The sequence below is a fragment of the Nyctereutes procyonoides genome, unplaced genomic scaffold, assembly GCF_905146905.1.
Source record: "Nyctereutes procyonoides isolate TBG_1078 unplaced genomic scaffold, NYPRO_anot_genome, whole genome shotgun sequence".
Classification (NCBI taxonomy): domain Eukaryota; kingdom Metazoa; phylum Chordata; class Mammalia; order Carnivora; family Canidae; genus Nyctereutes; species Nyctereutes procyonoides.
The window spans coordinates 93,868,800-93,889,486 of record NW_026575125.1 but is presented as its reverse complement, the minus strand read 5'-3'; the positions used below and the strand labels follow the sequence as shown (position 1 = coordinate 93,889,486).

The following is a 20,687-nucleotide window of genomic DNA, read 5'->3' as shown; positions in this document are numbered from 1 at the left end:
CAGGAGCTGAGCCATATGTTCTTTATATGTGTCTGACACTTTTAAATGTATTATTTCATATGATATTTATAACAACTTAGGCAAAGAGTAACCAACTCATCCCAGTTTGTCCAGAACTGTCCCAGTTTTAAAATTGAACCCTGCCTCAGTCCCAAACGGAGACAGTTGGTCACCTTAGCTCAGATAAGGCAGTAGACAATGTTCTGAGACCAATTTCCAGCATGGATGGAGGATCACCCCACACCACTTGCAAGGAGTTCTCTGATACCAGCTGTGTAATCTATAGTTTCACTAAATTCTGACGCTATCTACCCAGAGAAGGTGTCAGATCCTACAGACTAAGGGCTCAATCCCACAAAACTGCCCCCCCCACACACACACAAACACTCCAGATGCCAATCTCAAGTCCAGGTTGTCACCTGTGCTTCTGGATGACCAGCTATAGACTGGAGGCCCCACAGCCCCTTCCTTGGGTTCAATTAATGAGCTAGAGGGGCTCACAGAACCCAGGGAAGCCTTTTACTAACTAGATCACTGATTTATTATAAAAGGATGTAAGTCAGGAACAGCCAGATGGAAGATACACACAGGGCAAGGTATGTGAGAGAAGGTATGAAGTTTCCCTGCCCTCTCCAGGCACACTGCTCTCCCCAGATCTCCATGTGTTCACCAACCTGGAAGCTCTCCAAAGCCTGTCCTTTTAGATTTTTACTAGAGGCTTTATTACATATATATGATTGACTAAATCATTAGCCATTGGTAATTGAACTCAGTCTCCAGCCCCTCTCCTCTTCACAGGGGAGTCTGGGGGAGAGACTCAAAGTTCCAACCCTCTGTTCATAAATGGTTCTCCTGGCAACCAACCCATCTTTAGATGCAGTCCAAAAACCACCTCATTAGCATAATAAAAGACACCTTTATCTCTCTTGGCATTTTGGAAATTTCCAGAGTTTTAGCAGCTTTGTGCTAAAAACAGGAACGAAGGCCAAATATATATTTCTTATTATAAATCACAATATCACAAGCAGATAATCTTTTCCATATTTTACTGAAGAGGAGGCTAAAATTTAGAGACACGAATGACTCAAAATCACATAGGAGTTGTAAATGATGTGTTCAGTATTAGAACCCAAGCCTTGTAACTGCTATTATATATTTTCCAAAACACTAGGCTGTAATTAACATAATGTGTAAAAACTACTGTGAGAATTTTATTGGCTTTCATTTTTTTCTAGAAGTTTAACCATTCCCTTTGTGACACTATAATTTTGCTCTCCAAACTCCTCTTAATAGGTAATACAGAGAAAAAACTCAGTCCAGTTTATCAGAATTATTACAGAGTCTCTGTGAGTTGAGTGTGAATTGATGAAAATAACTTTAATGCTTTCCAAGTCAGTTATTTCTAATGCAACTATGAAAATAAGTGGTGGCCTATGCCTCTGCACCCTAAAAGAAATGTAAAATACCCTGCCTCCCCTGTCTTTTCTCATTTGTCTTAAAGAAGATTTTTTTCTATGGGGGGGGTAATTAAGTATTGGGGGGGTAGCAATGTAAAACTAGACAACACAAAATAATTAGACCTGGCTTTATTTCCTCATGTTACATTTTATCATTTCTTCTCAATACACAAAGAAGTGAATGTGTGTCCGAACAAACCTCTCCCATTACTGTCTTGTCTGTGCTGAGCAAAATTGAATCCATATGTCTTTAAAATGCTTTTCCATTTCTGTGGCTTCTTTCAAAATACTGATCTTGGTGCAAATGTGGCCCACTAGACTACTGATGCTCATTTGCTCTTTCCCAACAGGCATCACAGTTGATAGGCATGGATTCATTTACTTTGTGGATGGGACCATGATTCGGAGAATTGATGAGAAAGCTGTGATCACAACTGTAATCGGCTCAAATGGTCTGACTTCCACACAGCCCCTGAGCTGTGACTCAGGAATGGACATCACTCAGGTAGGCACCGCTGCCTTTCAAGTGCTATCACCATTTGGCATCATGGAAATGGATAACAATTTTCTCATACAGAAATTAGGTAGAAAGGAAGCCTGGTGTATCTGTTATAACATCAGATAGCCGAAGTTTCTCTTTCTGTAAGTTACTTTTTTTTTTTTCCTCAGAAAAACTCACTTGGGAGTAATGCTGGTGGAATATTGGCATTAGAACAGGAGTGAAGGCTCTGAAATTTGAATCAATTGGAGGGCAAGGCCAGTCTTTATTGTGTATTTTCTGAGATATATAATTTCGTTATTTTTAAATATTACGTATGGTAACTCACATTCAGAAAAGCACTGACGGAAGTCCTTAGAAATCGTTTGTAATGCACATGTGAGCATGATTTGTTATTCATGTGTATGTAAACAGCTATCTTTAGGGCATTTGGAAGTCTTAAGTAGAAGCAACATCCCCTCTGAGATCTATTTTACATTTATTTAGGAAAGCTCTTTGTCAGAACAAAGGGGAAAATTCAGCGTAACTTTCAGCTGAGTCGAAAATTCTGATTTTACCACAATTGTAGAAAATCAGGATTAGACATGTAGAGAGATTACAGAGCATCCAGCACAATTCCAGCACCCTGTGGGCATCTTCCTTAGTCTGCAGACACAAGAGGTTGGTATGTAAAACGAGAGAAATAGACTAGGCAGTCCTCTAAGGGGCTTTCGCGCTCTACTAGTCCATGAATCTGTGACTCTGGTGAAATAGATTATTAGATCATCTTTTTAAATGAATTAGAGTAGAAGTTGAGAATTTTAGGATTGGTTAGTGAGTGTATCAGAGAGGGTGGTTTTGGCTTCAAATAAGGAAACGTATCGGGATGAGCACCGGGTGTTACGCTATATGTTGGCAAATCGAACTCCAATAAAAAAATATATACAAAAAAATGAAACGTATCTAAATAGTTTCAACAATAGAGTCTCCTGATCTCACACAGTGAGATGATCAGAGGTAAGAAAGATGCCAGTGGATTTCCTTCTTGTGTCACACGGAGAAGAATGGGGTCCACTGTCCTTGCCTCCACCAGTCACTGGCAAAAGGGGATATGGGATCACCAGAATGGATTCAGACCCTCTGGAACTGGGTCACCTTCCCTAAGCATATTGCCACCTAATTCTTGAACCAAAATAGGCTTCTCTTGGCAAGGAATGGAGGATTGCTGCATGGGCAGGCAACCGGTGATACACCCTCCACACTCAGGACATTCCTGTTGTTTCATTCCTTGTACCACCTGAAACCTAGGATCACAAGGTAAATTACGTAAACACATCATCCAGAAACCTTGCTTTAGTCATTAGCTCTATTTTCCCCTCTTATCTCCATCCCCCAAACATACACACGGCTATAAAATACTAGAAATGTGCCTATTTAGGGGGCTTCTTTTTCTCTCCGTGCCCCCACCTCACCCCAGAAATGCAGAAAGTGGTCAATTATAGTCAACTACAAAAATAAAATGGAACTGGGAAGGCCTGGAAAACTGGCCCAATGAATGAACCATTCTTCAGAGAGATTTGAGTGGATCAGGCTGTCAAGTTGTAGAGCAGGCTAACTTTCCATGATGCAAAATCCCACAGAAGGCAAGGAAAAGGAGCATTATTTATGGCAGTAAGGAAGGGTGTGAATGTGTTTCTGTGGAGGAGGGGGACGAAAGAGAGAAGATGCACATATATGATTCACTTGTGGGATATTTTTAACTTAAAATAGGACACTTAGTATTGCAATCAGTCAAGTCTAAACAACTTCTCTGTTTCTGTGTGGAAAATTTATGCTCAAAAGAGAATTCTTTGTCTAAATAGAGCAAACATATGATCCTCATCGCCATAAGAAGGGTTCTCTCTCACATGGCATTTGCTAGCCATAATTGCCACAATAAATGCTACCTATCCCTTTCAGGCTGAGATGTAGCGTGTAGCCCATTGAAAAGGAGCCCTGGTAACCAAGAAACCGAATCACATTTTCCCTATGGCATTTCATTCCAAGCCTCAGTTTCCCTGATGTCCTCCCTTCCCTTTACACAACTTCAGCTTTGGATAAACAATAGTTTTGGGGCACCTGGGTGGCTCAGTCAGTTAAGCATCTGACTATGGCTCAAGTCATGGTCTCAGGGTCCTGAGATCAAGCCCCGAGTCTGGCTCCTTGCTCAGAAAGGAGGCTGCTTGTCCTTCTCCCTCTGCCCCTCTCTGCAGCCCATCCTGGCTCTCTCAAAAAAGTAAATAAACAAAATCTTTTAAAAAGAAAAAAAACAGTAGTTTTGGGGATGGATAGGGAGTTGAGTGAGGCAGGATGGGAGGTGGGTATTAGAAATTAGCAAGGCTGACTGGGAGAGAAAGCAGGCTTCGTGTCCAAATTATTTGGCAGCTTTCTTTGCAGCTTATTTCCTGTTCTGTTCTTAAAGCACCCTAAAGAGTAATTAGAATTTTTCCTCTTAGGCTGACACAAAACAATGAGTCTGTAATGATCTCTACCTCAGTGTCCAGATTATGACCCTCCACCTTTATTAGGGGTCTGCTTCTCATAATCCCATTCCCTTAGTCTGGAATTATCTCTGCTGCTCCAAATCCCATTCCCCATCCTCCTCACACCTCACCTTCCAGGGCACACTTCCCTGATGGTTCTAATCCTCACTGTTGTTTGATTCTCTTGCTAAAATTTAGTGTCACCACATTCGATATGTAATCTGTTCTCTTGTCAAACTGTATCCAACTAGTCTGCCAAGGTGGACTATATGTTCTTTGGGCATGCATAGCATAACGCTCAGCAGGCACAGTTAACAAGTCTACCAATCCCAAAAGGACAGTGTGGTGCAAAGTATATGGAAAAGTAGTGAGAGATGAAGCTATAGGTAAGTGGGGACGGCAGGGCAAAGTTTTATCCAGTGGACAATGGGGAGTCAATAATAACATTAAGCAGAAAAGTACTTTTTAAAAATATCATTCTAGCTATTGCACAGAGAATTGAGTGGAGGGAAATGGTGTTAACAGGTAGGGAGACCACTTCAGAGGCTGTTAAAGTAATATAGGTGTGATGGGGACAAAACATACATATAAATGATCAGCACCTTGTCAAAAGACTTCTGTACAAATTAAATGGCTTTGCAATGTTTTTTGGATGTTCAGATGATGTTTCTTTGGGACACAACTCTGCTGACACTGACCATGAAGCTGCTCAGCTTTATGCAGGTTACAGAGGCAAGCAAGGATAATGGCCAAACTTAAAGTATCAGCAGTATGGATTAAGAAGCCTAGACAGATTAGTGAAACTTTGATGCTGAAATCAAAGAATTTGTTGAATGGACTTAATTTTTGTTTTTTGTTTGTTTGTTTTGTTTTGGTTTTTTACCCAACAATTTTTTTCATTTTTTTATTTTTTATTGGTGTTCAATTTGCCAACATATAGAATAATACCCAGTGCTCATCCCATCAAGTGCCCCCCTCAGTGCCTGTCACCCAGTCACCCCCACCCCTCGCCCACCTCCCCTTCCACCACCCCTTGTTCATTTCCGAGAGTTAGGAGTCTCTCATGTTCTGTCTCCCTTGCTGATATTTCCCACTCATTTTTTCTCCTTTCCCCTTTATTCCCTTTCACTATGTTTTATATTGGACTTAATTTTTGAATTATGGAAGTATAGGTATGATAGTATCATTCTCTGAGATATAAGGAATATAGGAAGAGAAGAAGCAAGAGTTGAATGATGGGCCCAGTTCGGGACATGTGGTGCCGATGCAGGCAAATATATCTTGCAGGCAACTGGAAATGGGTCTAAAGTTCAAGGCCTGAAATGGAGGATGATTTGGGATTATCAATCCACACATGGTAACATCAAATAGGGCTGTGCATGAGATCTTCCAGAAAGGAAGAGATGGCATCAAAAAAAAGTGTAAGACCAGACTCCGAAGGCTCAAGAGAAGGCTGAGGAGTGGGAGGCCACAAAGGACACTAGACGGAAAGACCTGACCAGTAGGAGGAAAACCAGAAATGTGGGCAGTCAAAAAGCCAAGGGAAGTAAGCTTTTCAAAAGGAAGGAAATGGTTAATAACAACTGCTGCTTTAGAGGTCACATAAAAGAAGCTGAGTTTTTTTTTTTTTTTTAAAGCCATTTGGTTTGACAGCATTCGTGACTTTGATAGGAGTGCCTGTGGTAGAGTGCTAATTAATTGGAGTAGGATTGCAGTGGTAGAGTGGGAGGTGAGGAAATGGGGAAAGTGAAAATAGATCACTTTTTTGAGATACTTGGCTGGGAAGGGGAGGCTCTGGCACTAAAGCAGATCAGCTACCAGGTGTGCGCAAATCCGCACCCAGATGTGGCAGAAGTGGACAAAGATGGCGAACGCCGAGTCAACTCAGCTGAGTGAGTGCATAGAGTGTCGACCAGGAGGCAGCCAGTGTGTGGCACAGCTGCCCAGATGCTCAGCCTCGATGGCCAGGGTTTGCCCCATCTGTTTAGACAGCTGTGGCAGATGGGGGACCTGTGTTTTCCATGACCATACTTAAGAACATGGGCTGTCTTCAGCCAGAAGGAAGAAAGCTGAGTCGGGTGCTTCATAACACCTTCCAAGAGCAAAGCCCCAGTTGTTTCTAGTCATACTTACAGTGATCCAGCTGAGCTTACACAGTGCTCAGTTTCATATTTCAGTACATGAAAATATATTGATGGGTGGGGGTGGAGACAAATGTCTACATGAGAGCACACAGAGTCTGCTGACAGAAACAGGAGAGAAAACAGAGGCCTTGCAGCATGACACGAAGATTTGAATCAGACCTTATGTGGAGCTTACTGACTCTAAGACTGTGTGGCAGCATCATACATTATCAAAAGGCCTTACAGAGTCCCCACTTGTTGAAACTTTTAAAGCAAATGTTGGATAGCAACAATCTATGACAGCTTGAAATATAAGCCTCTCTAGACTCAGGGAAATGAACCAACTGTTGTCTCCAAGTCCCCTCCAACTCTGAAGGTTGCTCTACAGAAATGTAACCCAACTCCTCAAGTTCCTTGTTACTTTCCTGCATTTCAAAACCAAAAGGTCCTCATCAGGGGAAGGCTCATCCATGGTAGCATAGTACCTTTGGAAACTGAGAAGTGATGTGGAGAACATTCTTTCTCTTCCTCGCTTTTGACTTCTGCACTTTTCTGAGGCAAATCTGAACCCTGGGAAGAATTAATCCTCAATAGCCTTCCCTAAACTTCGGTAAATCATGATGTCCTCCCTATAGTAATTCTAACTATTTAGAATTACTACCATTTATTAAGCTAATATTTATTAGCTACCATTTATTAAGAGCTTACAATGTGCCAGGAACTATGCTAAGCATCTTATTCACAATGTTCCATTTTGTTCCATTTTATCTCCACAACCCAACCACCCTTGAGAAGTAGGTATAATCATCTCCAGCTACAGAGGAGAAAACTGGTAGTCAAAATTATGGATTGTGCTATGACCATGGAGTTATGAAGGGATACAGCCAAGATTCAAGCACAAGCTTTCTGACCCCCAGTGTGCATTTTTCTGACTTCTACATTTTTGGTGACAATCGGAGATGACCAAATATCATTGTAGTTAGTGGGTGACAAATGCCGTTTGGTTGAAGGATATGCTGTTTATTCACAGAATATGTGTTTAGTGGCACTTAGGAAATAGTTTAATAAAACCTAATCATCTCAAGAAATGAAATTTGCTTTGACAATAAAATCAGCCATTTGTTCAAAATCAATATCCTTTTTTGATTTACTGAAATGTGAAACTGAATTCTCAGTATAACTGAAGCATAACTGCCCTTTGTAAGCACTGCTATAAACAACTAGGCCCTTCACTTCAGAAGATGAGTTGATTATGAAGAGATTGGGCTCTTTATTTCCGTTGCTGCTTTTGAATCATCCTGCTCTGGTAACTCACTTCCATCTCATGCCTGACTAGAATGGAACTGGGAGTTAGACAAAGTGTGTTGGTGTGATAGCAAAATTGAGAGCTGACTTACTCCCTAGAGCCCACCTAATGCTCTCCCAAAATTAGCCCAATAGCAGATACACAAGGAACATGCACATTTTGTGTGCATAGACAATGCAGTTGACCCAATGTCCATAAGACATACACTTTCAGGTGTTTGTCTACAGTTTCCAATATATAACCAGTCCTTTCTAAATATTTTTAATTTATTTTTTATTGGTGTTCAATTTGCCAACATATAGAATAACACCCAGTGCTCATCCCATCAAGTGCCCCCTCAGTGCCCGTCACCCAGTCACCCCCACCCCCGCCCACCCCCCCTTTCCACCACCCCTTGTTCGTTTCCCAGAGTTAGGAGTCTCTCATGTACTGTCTCCCTCTCTGATATTTCCCACTCATTTTTTCTCCTTTCCCCTTTATTCCCTTTCACTATTTTTTATATTCTCCAAATGAATGAGACCCTATAATGTTTGTCCTTCTCCGATTGACTTATTTCACTCAGCATAATACCCCCCAGTTCCATCCACGTCAAAGCAAATGGTGGGTATTTGTCATTTCTAATGGCCGAGTAATATTCCATTGTGTATATAGATCACATATTCTTTATCCATTCATCTTTCGATGGACACCGAGGCTCCTTCCACAGTTTGGCTATTGTGGACATTGCTGCTAGAAACATCGGGGTGCAGGTGTCCCGGCATTTCACTGCATCTGTATCTTTGGGGTAAATCCCCAGCAGTGCAATTGCTGGGTCGTAGGGCAGGTCTATTTTTAACTCTTTGAGGAACTTCCACACAGTTTTCCAGAGTGGCTGCACCAGTTCACATTCCCACCAACAGTGCAAGAGGGTTCCCCTTTTTCCACATCCTCTCCAACATTTGTGGTTTCCTGCCTTGTTAATTTTCCCCATTCTCACTGGTGTGAGGGGGTATCTCATTGTGGTTTTGATTTGTATTTCCCTGATGGCCAGTGATGAGGAGCATTTCCTCCAACATGTGCTTGTTGGTCATGTCTATGTCTTCCTCTGAGATTTCTGCTCGTGTCTTTTGCCCATTTCATGATTGGATTGTTTGTTTCTTTGCTGTTGAGTTAATAAGTTCTTTATAGATCTTGGATACTAGCCCTTTATCTGATATGTCATTTGCAAATATCTTCCCCCATTCTGTAGGTTGACTTGTAGTTTTGTTGACTGTTTCTTTTGCTGTGCAGAAGCTTCTTATCTTGATAAAGTCCCAATAGTTCATTTTTGCTTTTGTTTCTCTTGCCTTCATGGATGTATCTTGCAAGAAGTTACTGTGGCCAAGTTCAAAAAGGGTGTTGCCTGTGTTCTCCTCTAGGATTTTGATGGAATCTTGTCTCACATTAAGATCTTTCATCCATTTTGAGTTTATCTTTGTGTATGGTGTAAGAGAATGGTCTAGTTTCCTTCTTCTGCATGTGGATGTCCAATGTTCCCAGCACCACTTATTGAAGAGACTGTCTTTCTTCCAGGGCATAGTCTTTCCTCCTTTATCGAATATTAGTTGACCATAAAGTTGAGGGTCCACTTCTGGGTTCTCTATTCTGTTCCATTGATCTATGTGTCTGTTTTTGTGCCAGTACCACACTGTCTTGATGACCACAGCTTTGTAGTACAACCTGAAATCTGGCATTGTGATGCCCCCAGGTATGGTTTTCTTTTTCAATATTCCCCTGGCTATTCGGGGTCTTTTCCGATTCCACACAAATCTTAAGATGATTTGTTCCAACTCTCTGAAGAAAGTCCATAGTATTTTGATAGGGATTGCATTAAACGTGTAAATTGCCCTGGGTAGCATTGACATTTTCACAATGATAATTCTTCCAATCCATGAGCATGGAATATTTTTCCATCTCTTTGTGTCTTCCTCAATTTCTTTCAGAAGTATTCTGTAGTTTTTAGGGTATAGATCCTTTACCTCTTTGGTTAGGTTTATTCCTAGGTATCTTATGCTTTTGGGTGCAATTGTAAATGGGATTGGCTCCTTAATTTCTCTTTCTTCAGTCTCATTGTTAGTGTATAGAAATGCCACTGACTTCTGGGCATTGATTTTGTATCCTGCCACACTGCCGAATTGCTGTATGAGTTCTAGCAATCTTGGGGTGGAGTCTATTGGGTTTTCTACGTAGACTATCATGTCATCGGCGAAGAGGGAGAGTTTGACTTCTTCTTTGCCAATTTGAATGCCTTTTATTTCTTTTTGTTGCCTGATTGCTGAGGCAAGGACTTTTATCTGTTGAATAGCAGTGGTGACAGTGGACATCCCTGTGGTGGTCCTGATCTTAGGGGAAAGGCTCCCAGTGCTTCCGCATTGAGAATTATATTTGCTGTGGCTTTTCGTAGATGGCTTTGAAGATGCTGAGGAATGTTCCCTCTATCCCTATACTCTGAAGAGTTTTGATCAGGAATGGATGCTGTGTTTTGTCAAATGCTTTCTCTGCATCTATTGAGAGGATCATATGGTTCTTGGTTTTTCTCTTGCTGATATGATGAACCACATTGATTGTTTTACGAGTGTTGAACCAGCCTTGCATCCTGGGCATAAATCCCACTTCGTCATGGTGAATAATCTTCTTAATGTACTGTTAGATCCTATTGGCTAGTATCTTGTTGAGAATTTTTGCATCCGTGTTCATCAGTGATATTGGTCTATAATTCTCCTTTTTGTTGGGGTCCTTGTCTGGTTTTGGAATTAAGGTGATGCTGGACTCATAGAACAAGTTTGGAAGTGCTCCATCTCTTTATATCTTTCCGAACAGCTTTAGTAGAATAGGTATGGTTTCTTCTTTAAACGTTTGATAGAATTCCCCAGGGAAGCCATCTGGCCCTGGACTTTTGTATCTTGGGAGGTTTTTGATGTAACCAGTCCTTTCTAAATGTTCACTGGATCTTCTGTATACTTCCTAGTGGTTCCCAAAAGCATCCATTTGTCAAATGGTCCTAACAGATGGAGGGAAGCATCATCCATGGTTATGAAGGAAGGACAGTAACTGGTTCTTTGAAGGAGGAAACTTTGGCCCCATGCATTTAATCTGTTCAGCCAGTCTACTAGGAATCCTACTCTTTCTCCCAATCATTTGATGCTGGACTTTGCTCCAGAATATTCTAACCATGTAGTAACCAACCTCTTTCCAAATGCCTCTTGTGACAAGAAACTCACTACCTCTTCTAGGCTGCTCACTCGATCTTTCAATGTCTCTGACTAAGTAGAAAACTCCTCTGGGATACCTTTAACTTCAACTTTTTAGTGTTCCTTTAACTTTCACCATCTAGTCTTACTGAAACTCTTGAGGCTCTGTGTTATTAATCTAATCTGTTTTCTATGGAATAAATGTATTAGTGAATGAAGGACTACTATACTGGGCACTTTCATATATGTTATCTTGCTTATCTTCATGACAGTCAAGTAAGTATTATGTTTGCCTATTTTTAACAAATGTGAAAAACAACGTTCAAAGAAGTTAAGTAACTTGGTCGAGCTCACAAAACCAATAAGTGACAGAATTGAAATTTGAACCTGGTCAATCTGATGCCCAAGTCCACATTATTTTCACCAAACTGCTATATAAAACTGCCTTTTATACATGATGGCCTTCTCAATATATGTGAACAACTCTCTCAGGCCTCCTAGGTCACATCCTTGATTCATGGAACTGCCCCTCACTTGGCATGGTTTTGAGGTCTTTTGCCATTCCCCTTACTCTTCTCTGACCATATTCTAATTTATTTAATATCTCTTTGAAAGTGAGGTTTCCAGAAGTGAATCAAATAATCCAAATGTGCTCTAGCTCAGAGGTAGAATGGGGACCATCACAACCCTCTTTCTGTATTCTCTGTTTCTGTTCATTTTGCCTGGTGGTTTTCGAAGACTTTTGCCAAAGGACATTTACTTCAAATAAAATAAGTCCCCATTTATAAAACTGATGCAAACAGCAGATTCAAACAAGATATTATATCCCAGAAACTTCCCTATTCAGGCTCATGCCCACCCAATGGTAGTTCACATGGCGATCCCCAAGGCATTTTTGCAAAATGCTAAGGAAATAAAGCACATGGATTAAGAAGCCACAGCTGAAGTTAAATTGGGTTTTTGGACACTTTTGACCTATGATATGGTTACAGAGGGCTAAAAATTCATGTGTCTCTCATCGCCATCTCCTCATCTTGTACTTGTACAGTTGGTTATTTGCATCATAGTGCAGGATCTTACATTAGTCTGTATTCAATTCCATCTCATTAAGTTCGGTCCATATCTTGGTATTCTTCTGCCATTATCTAATATCTTCATTATCCTTCCCAACCTTGTGTCACCTATGGATCTGATGAATGCTTCTATGTCATCTCTTTCATGATAATATTGATGGATAAATAGGCCAAGATGAAATTGTGGCACCACTAGACTAGTTATCTGTTAGATTGTGAACGCATCTGTTTGAACTAGTACGTATGGATTGTGATTCATAATGGAGCAGGAAATAAATATATTGGCCTATGACCAGCTTTAAGAAGAAAAGAATCGGAACATAAAACCTCAGAGTGCATCATGTGTAGTGAGGGTGAGTAAGTATTGTTTCATTAAACTTTTATTTCAATTGTATATCCTGGATAATGGTGTAAAATATAATTCTTACTGAGGGTCACAGTCAAAACAAGTTTGAAAGCCACCACCTTCATCTATATTTTCTTCAACTTATCCACAAAGAAACCTTAGCAAGCTGGTAACACTATTTAAAAGGGGATAAGAATCCCTGAACATAATTTGTTTCCAGTCATAGTATCCATAAACCTCACTTTCTCCTCTAAGAACTAAAAAACAGTGACTTAATAACACATTTGAGGGGCTTTTCCTAATGGACATCAGGTTTCCTCCAGGCAATTTGTAAGGCACATCTCCTGATTCTTCTTGAAGTCAGAATTGTGCTTACCCACCTGTAATCTTACGGCCCATCTTCTACTGCCCGCTATTTCTCAACAATCACAAAAAAAATTTGTTCTAAAAACCCATTTGCAAGTTCTCTCTAAGAGGTCATTCTTCCTTGCCAGAAAACTTGAACTCAATTTAAAGAAGTTAGGTGCCATGTTACAGTCCCTTCACTCATCTGGACTCTAGTAACTTTGTATTGGTGTTCTCTGTGGTCATTCTCCTTAACAGAGAAAACAAAACTTTTCCCTCTCTCGTCCACCAGCAGCATTACATTCTGCCCCGCCCCACCACAAGGCAATAGACCTCTACCTTCCCTGCTTGTCTTCCACATTCTGCATAACTGAAAAAGCCATTTTCTAGTGTCCTTAGACTTTTTTGCAAGCTTCAGATAAACTAACCACAACTGGATAGAAAGGGAAATATAAAGCCTCTTTCTCAAAATCTACATGTCAATTCAACTTTATACAAGTGGATTTAGCATTTTCTGTTGTTTTGGAAAATACATATATAATAACATCCAGGCATGAAAAATTACAGCAATCAGGGGAGAAAAAAGGGGGAAAAACAAAAATAGTCGTTTTTGAACAGTAAAGGCACCTTCTTTTCCCTTCTTCAACTCTTGCCTGATGTTTCTCATTGTCTCTTCCTCTCTTCCTTGCCAACCCTTTCATGTCTACAGAATGTCCTCCATCACCCTGAGTGATACAGATGATATTGAAACTCAAGTTCTTCAGGGGTTACCTGCCTTTCTTTGTGCAGTTCCATCACTCTCCCACGTGCATACTGAAAGGGAACAGAATTAGATCTTTCAAATGAAGGCCATTATAAGTAAAATTCCCTGCAGAGACAGACTTCTAAATTTTGTGAAGCTCTGTAGGGAATCAAGAAAATCTGAATTATAATAAGTTTGCTTGAATAAAGGGATCTCCCAGTGAAAAAAAAAAGCAAGTTTATTTTAAAAGTTCTTGCCACCAGGGATGAAAATCTCACCACTTCCACCCCCAACCACACTCTCTCAATGCTTCAGTGACTATGGAACCTGTCTCACTGTCAAAGCAGAGAAGAGGTCTGTGACCACATTCCAGATAATTCAGACAGAGGGATATGTGGTAGAATTCTGGGAGGAGTGAGTTGCTGGTAAACAGCAAGACAGAGAAGGTAAAAGCAACTTCTCTGAGATACCTGTAAACACCTCTGCCAGGAGCCAGCAATACCACTGGATAGCAGGCACAGCTGGATGGGAGTAAAAGAAAGGTGACAGAAGGGATAAGAGATTAGGAGTGGAGAATGGTTCAAACAGCGGATTAACGAGGCCCAGGGAGTAGTAAAATGAAACCAAAAAAGTTATGTGGTAGCCCTTGTGCCAACCATTTACTTTATTCTGTTTGGTCATTGCTAGTTTGACCAACTGAAGCACCCACTTCTATAGTGACTACCAACTAAAGGGTCAGATACCATTAAAACTCGCACCAAGATAGACGAAATCTGGTGCGTGTGTTCAGCAGAACATTACACAGCCTCAAACAAGGAAATCTTGTCACATACTACAACATAGATGAACCTCAAGGACATTATGCAAAGTGAAATAAGCCAATCACAAAACAAGAAATATTTCATGATTCCATTCATAGGAAGCATCCAAAGTAATCAAAATCATTTAAATAGGAAGTCGAAAGGTGATTGCCAAAGGAAGGTGGGGAGAGGGAATTCGTGTTTCACGGGTAGAGTTTCAGTGTTGCAAGATGAAAAAGTTCTAAAGATCTGTTGCAAACAACATGAATACATTTAACACTACTGAACTGTACACTTAAAAATGGTCACGATGATAAATTTAACCGTATGAGGTTTTTCCACAGCAATTATGATAAAAAAATTCAGAGCCCAAACTTCCGATGGATTTTCCCATTTTCTTTCACTGTTCTCACGCCTGGACACCATCAATTGTGCAGCAATCTACCTACTCAGCAATTGGTTGTTGCAGCAGTCCAAATGTAAGCATCCTAAATCAGCAATGTTCTGCTCTACTCATTGAGCCACGTGCACGCAGTCAATCCCCATCAGTCACAGCCAGTCCCTCCTGCAGATCCGAAGGCTCATACTCTAAATGTAGAAATGAGAGTGGGGGAAGTGCTAGTCTCTACAGGGTAAAGAGGGAGCTCAGTCTACATCAACTACGGCAGGAAGGCACTGCTAATGTAGCCACACTCTTCTCAAAGACCTCAATATATCAGTAATTCTAAGTGTGAAAGCATTGAAAATAGAAAGTGATGGCTACTAAAAATGAGCAAACTTCCTAACAGATGTGTTTATAAGCTTGGAACATTTTCTTTTCTTCGGGATTACTGGGGCATATTTTACTAATGTTCTCTAATCACCTATTTCCTTTTGACCAAGGAAGCATGTCTAGTAGAAAAAGCACAGATGATCCTGAGTGTGAGTCCAGATTCTGCCACTTATTAGCAGTGTGTCCTCAGGCACATTCCTAAAGGTCTCGGAGTCTGAGCTTCCTGAACAGTATCAAATAGGATAAAAACACACGTTGTCTCCTAAGGCTGTTGTGATAGTGAAACAAGAAAACAAATGTGAAAGAACTTTGGCTTTTGAAAGCCACTTGCCACTGCAAATCGTTGGTGCTGATCAGAACTGAAGAGAGAGGTCATGTGGCCTTACAGGTAACCGTGGCTTTTATGTGTTCATCTGCCACACCAGTTTGGGGGGTGGCATATGGAAAGAAGGTGGCAGAAACCTCAATATAAATAGCAATCAAATTATTCTGTCACAGAGCTTGAGATGGCAGGTGATGTTGTTCAGATTTGATAGCAGCACCAAGAATCATTGAAAAAAATTTTCTTTAAGAGTCCCTAGTGGCTCTCCACATTACTCACCTGTAAATGAGTGATCCGTTTGAGTTTATGCCTGAAATTGCATAATGATGCTAAATAAACACTACTTTTCATTGCCATTTCTATATTCCAGAAAAAGAACATCTATTTTTGAATCATTTATTCTGTCCTCCTCTGAAATACGGCAGTATAGAAAAAATAAATCATTTTTGTCTACTTGTTGACCCAAAAGAGGTTTCTCTATAATTTCAGATTCAGCACTACACTTGGAAAACAAACACTAGAATTTTAGAGCTGGTTAATTATTCCTCCTTATGAAGGCTAATTCAATAAATGACCCAATTGTTGATTAAGTGTCCTTGCTTTTTTTCATGTGAAAGCACTTGGAAAAGTATGAGCTGCTTTACAAATATAAAGGATGATGTAAGATGTTAATTGGCATCTTCAGGAAATATTTTCTGTTGATTCATCATGCACTTGCTAAAATGGGAGGACACAAGAACAAAATAAGTCTGCAAGGTGGTTATTCTGATTTTGTAATATCTGTGGTTATCAGTCTCTAATCTAAATGCATTCCTGGATAATGTTATTTATTGCTCGTTCAGTTCAAAACTACTCTCCTCGCCCTGTGAAATGTAGGAGAATACTTTCTGGAATTGGAAGGGAGAGCCAAACTTTTCTCTAAGCCTTTCACAGAGAGTGCAGGAGACAAATTCAGGCCTCTAGGGTAGACTCTCCTTCATAGTTATACCAATATAAAAAGTCAGTAAAGCGTAGTGGTTGGGAACACAGACTACCTGGGTTTGGATCCTAGATCCACCACTTGCTAGATGTGTGCCCCCAGGAAAAATTCTTTATCTATAAATGGCAATGATGATATTATATTCCTCTATAGGGAAGTTGTGAGGATTAAATGAGAGAAAATGTATATAAATCACTTAGCAAAGTACCTGGTTCATAATGCCCAGTAAGCGAGTAGCAGTAGTATTTGACCCTCCATCCACATAACAGAAAATTGAACTGCTTATTTACAAAACCAAGATCAAAAGGACCAAGAAGTTTGGAACTGCTATAGAAATCGTTGAAATCTTCCCTTCTGTCCCTTGTACACAAGTGTGCCTTCTGCAAAAGAGGCATGCACATACCTATAGATGAGTTTGATGGGTTGTAACCAAGCATGTGCTCCAGACACTGGTCTTAGCCTGCTGTAACCTTCACAGAACGCTTCATCTGCCTAATGCTGATGTGGCACAAATCTAGATCACCTACAGAATGCTCACTGTAGTCATTGAGTGGTGCCCCAAATCCTTCATTTTCTTTCAACTTCCAAAAAGTGTCATGCTGACTATGGAGCTAAGGCTGGAATGTAGTGTGAGTTTCATATGTCTATGATTTTGATGTGTATAGATTTTAGATCACCTTCCATCTCTTTGAAATCAAAAGGTAAAAGAGCAGCTCATTCTGTATAGTGGCCTGCAGCCATCCTAGGTAGGTCAACTTCACAAAAAAATAAATATGAGAGTAGATAAGTAAGGAGACAGAGTTTATCTAGGTCAATATGGAGAATATGACTCTCCCAAGACAAAACAAGAGGCTCCCAGCTACGTGAGAAATCAAAAGGAAAGAAGTTATAAGGCTGACATATTCATAAGAAAAAAGCAGTATATCCTAGGATTTTTGAAGCAAGTCTAGCATATGAGTAGCTATGTCTATCCTGTGCCCCTTCTGTTTTACGAAGATATTCAGGTCCCAAGCATGTCAACCAGTTTTTAAAGATTCTAATACGTAAAAACCCAAATTTAACAAAATAATAAACTGGGGAAACCATTGCAATAAGATGGTACACAGAGTTCCTTTAAATATCATTTCCCTTCTCCAAATTCATTTATATACTCTTTTTTTTTAACTGCATTTTTCAGGCCTGCACCTCTAAGGAAAAATCACAATCAGAGAATAATAACCTATTATCAAAGATATTTGCATTGCTCCCTCCAAAGCGACAGCTCGGGTTGTTTATATAAGAAGTGGAGAACAGCAGGCCAACATCTTCAACTCCAGCATATCCAAATTCTGCTGAAATGTCTGCACACAAGCAAATAGCCAGAGTTGTCAGGGGCCTTAAAATAAAAGTCAAGTACCGTGCTCAATGCTATATCGAAAACATAATTTATCACATAAATAAAACTCCCTCAGCAGTGTCCTCTTTCCACACAAAGGACAATGGCACGTTAGCTCTTATTAAAACTATTAAGCACCAGAGGAAAAGCATCTTCAAAGTTCAGGGAGAGTCACAAGATGCAAAGCTTGCAAACTACTTTTGAACCACTCTGTCTTCCACACATTTTGCTTGGCAGGCGCCATGACCTGAGATAAACCTGAAACTCTCTAAGATACGGAAATATCTGGTTGGTAAATTCAGTGGTTAGCATCTAGGGCTGATACAGCCAACATCCTGGGCTAAGTCCTAACATAAGCCAGTTGGCCTAACTATATTTCAGACCATACCTTTGAACACAGCTGCGCTCTCTAGTAACTATGGGAAGGGAGAGTATATGAGTCATTGCCAACCCATCTTTGTTAAATGGAAACACAATTCAGAGAAAGTTCTGTTGGCTGTCATCAGGAGTGTCATCTTTCCATGCAAAGGTTAGTATATTCGGGAAAGTGAGCACAGGAACATATAAAACATTTACTAAGAGGCCACACCTGTTGAGAGGTGTTTACCTTGAGCTACATAAGGGGATTCTGAAGGAGCAATGCCAATGTCTGACAGGGAGACAAGCAAGAGGGAATATAAAAGGTATTTAGTAATAAATGTATTTTTACTTATAAGCAAGTGTTATTATTTATAAGTAAACTCTGAGCACATAGGGAATGTTGTCATGGGCCAACCTTCTAGATCATTTAGTGCAGAATTCTGTCTCCCAAAGAAGGCATGTGGGAGAGTGGCATGATCCATCGTGAAAACTTCCTCAGAAATCACAAGAGTGAAAAGTTTCTAGAGAATAATGACAATATGGCAGTTCCAGACAGCCAGAGAAGCTCTGGATAAAGCCAGTCACAACCAACTCCCTAGAGTCCAGGCGCAGTGGATTTATGTCACATGCATGTTTTCTGGACATGGCAGCTTCACAGGCCAGCAGGTAATGCAGAAGATGCTGGTGACTAATAACTCCTCTGGTTCTCTGCCAGTTCTTGTTCGCCTTTACCAGTTTTCCATCACCACCGGCTCACGATGGGTGTTGCTCTTCCTCTGTCCTTGTAAGAGGCTTGGCGCTGTCTCAAACTCCAGCCAGAGGGGGGGGGAAACAAAAACAGAAATCACAGTAGTGTTTTTAATTTTTTTTTAATTTTTATTTATTTATGATAGTCACAGAGAGAGAGAGAGGGAGAGGCAGAGACACAGGCAGAGGGAGAAGCAGGCTCCATGCACCGGGAGCCCGACGTGGGATTCGATCCCGGGTCTCCAGGATCGCGCCCTGGGCCAAAGGCAGGCGCTAAACTGCTGCGCCACCCAGGGATCCCCATAGTAGTGTTTTTAACAGAGAGAATTTAATCTCGGGAATGGGCTGCCCGGGTTTTAGAGGACTGGAAGAAGAGGCTGAAATAATACCTGCAGGAACCGGACCTAGAAAGCTGGAGAATTCCATCCACGGACGTGGCACCCACTCCTGCAGCTGCCTCTGGTGCCTCGGAGGTGGCATGACGGGCCTGACGCTCGGAGCATAGACGGGAGCTGGAAAGCACAGTGGGCTGCGCCGTACCGGGCTGCCCGGGCGGGGAGCCCCGGCGGGAACAGAAGGCGAGCAGCAGGGAACGAGGCCCCCCGCCCCCGGCCAGCCTTCCAGAATCGCTCGGTTTCCCATTTTGTCGAGACCTATCAGAAATGCAGCTGGCAGAAGAGAAAGGCGGTTAGCAGCGTCCCCACCCCTGCCCCACGAAGCAACGTCCGAAGGGGTGAGTTTGGAGCAGCGAGGCGGTGGCTTAGTAACGAGTCCGCCGTGCAATGGGGTGTTTGATTTCCACGTCCTTGTTGCCGGAGCCACTCAGCTGTGCTTACGGTTTGGATGAAACGTTAATTGGAGTGGACTGTTTGCCACAGAGGATTTCATCATTCGTGAATCCATAAAGAAGGTGTTATTGGGAAACCTCAACCGGAGCCGCACGGCGTGTTTTCGAGAGTGATTCTGACTCCCCTCTTGTTGAAGCTCGGGTACTCAATATTCATCACCATTTTTTGCTTTTGTTCAGGCTCAAGTCTGCAGCCTGCTTGCTTCCTTAAATGATTCTGTACACATGGTAAGTGGTCAGGTGGCCAGTCTCCAGAGTTCTGGAAGCATGAAGCCTGAGCTGGGCCATCTGTTGAGTGCGTGCTGTTTTGTATCACACACAGGGAAGTGGTGGGCAAAACCCAGAAGCACACTGGAGGCCTAATGAAAATAGGACCAGTTAAATCTTTCCTCTAAATGTTCATTAGGCCATCTGCTCTTATTAGTATCCTTATCATTTGGAAACATTACAGAGTTAAGATAAGAGAGACAATTTGTGGAATGCTGGTCTAACTTGAAATGAACTTTTGAGCCGAGCCATCATGAGTTGTGATATTTTCTCCTGCCATTCAGAACCCTGCCCACTTATATCTCAACATCTCCATGGTGCAATTTTTTAATAGTTCCTTCCTGAATATTATACCAGAAAGGAGGCTTAGTGATAGCTACAGAAATGAAAACATAATCTTGGAGTGGCTGATCAATGAAATCAGACCATTTCATAAAAGCTGTGCAGTCATACTTCTGGCCTGTAAATTGCTTTAGATGCCAAAGGGAATTGGAAGCTTGGTCTGTTCTGTGGAGCCGATACTATAATATTAACAACCTGCAACAGACAAGTTTCTGCAACTTCTCAGTGGGAAGAAACTGCAGAATGACTCCAGGAGCTTCTTCTAAGACCTTGGC

General features: G+C 41.2%; 1 protein-coding gene across 3 annotated transcripts in view; it reads left to right on the top strand.

The window, feature by feature from the left end:
- The window catches only part of TENM1 (teneurin transmembrane protein 1), a 575,853-nt gene that overhangs the window by 498,518 nt on the left and 56,648 nt on the right, over positions 1-20,687 (top strand). For all 3 annotated transcript variants that reach the window (XM_055338409.1, XM_055338410.1, XM_055338408.1), the window contains one exon: positions 1,808-1,962. In XM_055338409.1, coding sequence (XP_055194384.1) covers positions 1,808-1,962 — 155 coding nt within the window. The remainder of the gene's footprint in view (positions 1-1,807; positions 1,963-20,687) is intronic.